Raw genomic sequence first — 2,603 nt, 5'->3', positions numbered from 1 at the left:
GCGGGCCCTGCTAAATCCTACAGAGACATCCAATGAGTAAGGAATAACCAGCAACCGAGAAATATAATCTTGATCTACAGCAGTGGCCCCAAAGGAGATGTTGTGAAGTTCTGATCACTGCCACTCACTGCAGTGTAGCAGGGACCACACAGCACGTCCTCAATTTCTTCACCTTCTATTCGTGGTCTTTTGGGCTTTTTTCCATCTGTGTATGTAATGGGCAGGATAAAACAAATAATTTGTATTCTTGTAAAATGGTACTTCACTGTCCATCCAAAGAAGAACAATTATGGAAGACATTGCCTTCACTCTGATGCATATTCTTCATATTCTACAATGCTTTTTCTGTGAATGTTTATTTCTCATTAAAGTGATCCTACTCTGCATCAAACCAATCAACTTTTAGTTTTAATTTCTTCTGTTGTGGATATATAATGCTTCTCTCTTTAAATGAGGAAAATTCACATCCTTACATAGGATGAGGCTCAGACTTCAAAAACACAGCTGAAATGGCCCATCTATCAGTAAAGTCAGTCACCCTTTGTTGCACTCAGTGAACACATTTGGGAGCAGGAATCCTCCCTCCCCAGCTGGCCTGGGTTACAGCAATACTGCTATGTTTAGAAAAAAAACCCACACTGAACTTCTGTTCCCCAATGAGCCACTTGAATGTCTTTGCTGAGCATAGCAGGAGCAGAGCCGGTGGCTCAGCTGAGGCTGGATCAGGGGAGACCTGATCGCCCTCTACAACTACCTGAAAGGAGGTTGTAGTGAGGTGGGGATTGGGCTCTTCTCCCCGGTAACTAGCGACAGGACGAGAGGAAATGGTCTCAAGTTGCGTCAGGGGAGGTTCAGGCTGGACATTAGAAAGAACTTCTTCACTGTTAGAGTCGTTAGGCATTGGAACAGGCTCCCCAGGGAGGTGGTGGAGTCATCGTCCCTGGAGACGTTCAAAAAACGTCTAGATGTGGCACTTCAAGACATGGTTTAGTGGACAGGGTGGCATCAGGTGTACGGTTGGACTTGATGATCTTTGAGGTCTCTTCCAACCATAATGATTCTATGATTCTATGATTCTATGGATTCAAAGCAGATTATGGGGAAAAGGGTGGCAGATGAGGCCCTCGGGTGGGAGGATGGCTCCTGAGTCAGAAGTGATTTAGGGAAGTGGAGAGAGGGTAGTGAAGAGTATTAGCACAGAGCTGATGAGAGGGAGAGGATTGGAGGGGCTGCAACAAGGAAAAGAGCTCTTCAGAGGTGGGTAGACTATCTAACGGACCTTTTAGATGAGGAATATCTCATCATTGCATCATCGGGAAGAGAAATATCATTTTTATATATTTCTATTTCTACTATTAGTAGTATTACTCTTAATATTATTTATATTCTTTTCACTGTTATTGTTTTATTAAAGTTTGTTTTAACTTTCCAACCCATCAGTCTCACTCCATTTTATCCTCTCCTTCCCCTTCTGGGAAAGGAAGGGGTCAACAGAGAGCATCTGTCACCCATTTTCAGCACTGGCCTCAGCCTTAAATGGTGACAGAACCTGAAGTTCAAAGAGATGAATCAAAGACTTACCTGGAAGAAATTTTTACTGAAGTCTAAAGTTTTTAGGAAAGAGTTTAAAATCAGTAATCTAATGTTTCATTTCTCTACCACTACTAATCTGTAACCAGTGGAAGTACAACCAAGAAGCCAAGTTCTTCAAAAATGTCAAGAATCTATATCTGGAAAATGGTGAGGACAGGACAGTAGTTCCCTCTGTGCTGAGGGCTTCACACCACTTTTCTACATTTGAAACCCCTGATTTTTTTGGGCAAGACATTCATCTACACAGTTTAAACTGTTACTGACAGCTGCCCTAGTTAGATATCTCCAAAGACAAATAACAAGGGTGAAAGCGTGAGAAAAGAACATCAGAACATGGCAACTTTGATGTGATAAACTTTTAATGATGGTGAGAAAGGAATACATTTTCAGAGTCTCCAGAAAATATGAAACTGTTCTCCAGTCAGGGATGCATTCACATATGTTTTTTTTTTTTTTTTTTTTTTTTTTTTCTTCCTGAGCCTTAGTTTTTGATTTGAACATATAGGAACCATTCTGAGCAACTTTGTTACATGAAAAACTGAAACTGAAAGTAGAAGTTAAGAGAAGAAATTCAGAAGGGGCTGAAGGGGTACAGCACTGTGGTCTTGGAACAGAGCAGTGGAGGTTCACACCTCTTTGGCTGTGAAACCATCACGTTTCATTTGTTGGTTATACCTCACTTGGAATGTCTCTGTAGGATTTAGCAGGTCGGCTGTCCTTTGTTTAGCCGTAGGAGTAACGGTTGCAATAGCCAACACCATAGGGTCTACCATAGCCATACAGACCCCTGTAACCCAGAGAGCCCCCATAGCTGTACAGACCCCCATAGCCCCCAAGGACGGGTGCTCCAGAGGATCCCACAACTGAATCCTGGGGAAAGGAGCTGAGGATGGGGCCAGGGAAGGTGACAACGATGGGAGGTGGCTGGATCACAATCGTGGAGTCAGGGCACTGATGGACGCATGGCTCGTTGCAGCTGTTAGCGAGGGGCTGGGGGCGGTTGATGCCAC

At 43.4% G+C, this 2,603-nt stretch overlaps 1 protein-coding gene across 1 annotated transcript; it reads right to left on the bottom strand.

Annotated features, from left to right (window-relative positions):
• Positions 1-2,316: 2,316 nt before the first annotated feature.
• LOC104168658 (scale keratin-like) lies at positions 2,317-2,598 on the bottom strand (the record flags this gene model as incomplete). Its single annotated transcript, XM_009709319.1, has 1 exon — positions 2,317-2,598. A coding segment is annotated over one exon (282 nt), but the record flags the coding sequence as incomplete, so codon positions are not given.
• Between the last annotated feature and the right edge of the window lie 5 nt (positions 2,599-2,603).

The sequence above is a fragment of the Cariama cristata genome, unplaced genomic scaffold, assembly GCF_000690535.1.
Source record: "Cariama cristata isolate BGI_N322 unplaced genomic scaffold, ASM69053v1 scaffold2441, whole genome shotgun sequence".
NCBI lineage: Eukaryota > Metazoa > Chordata > Aves > Cariamiformes > Cariamidae > Cariama > Cariama cristata.
This window is presented reverse-complemented; position numbering and strand designations above follow the sequence as displayed.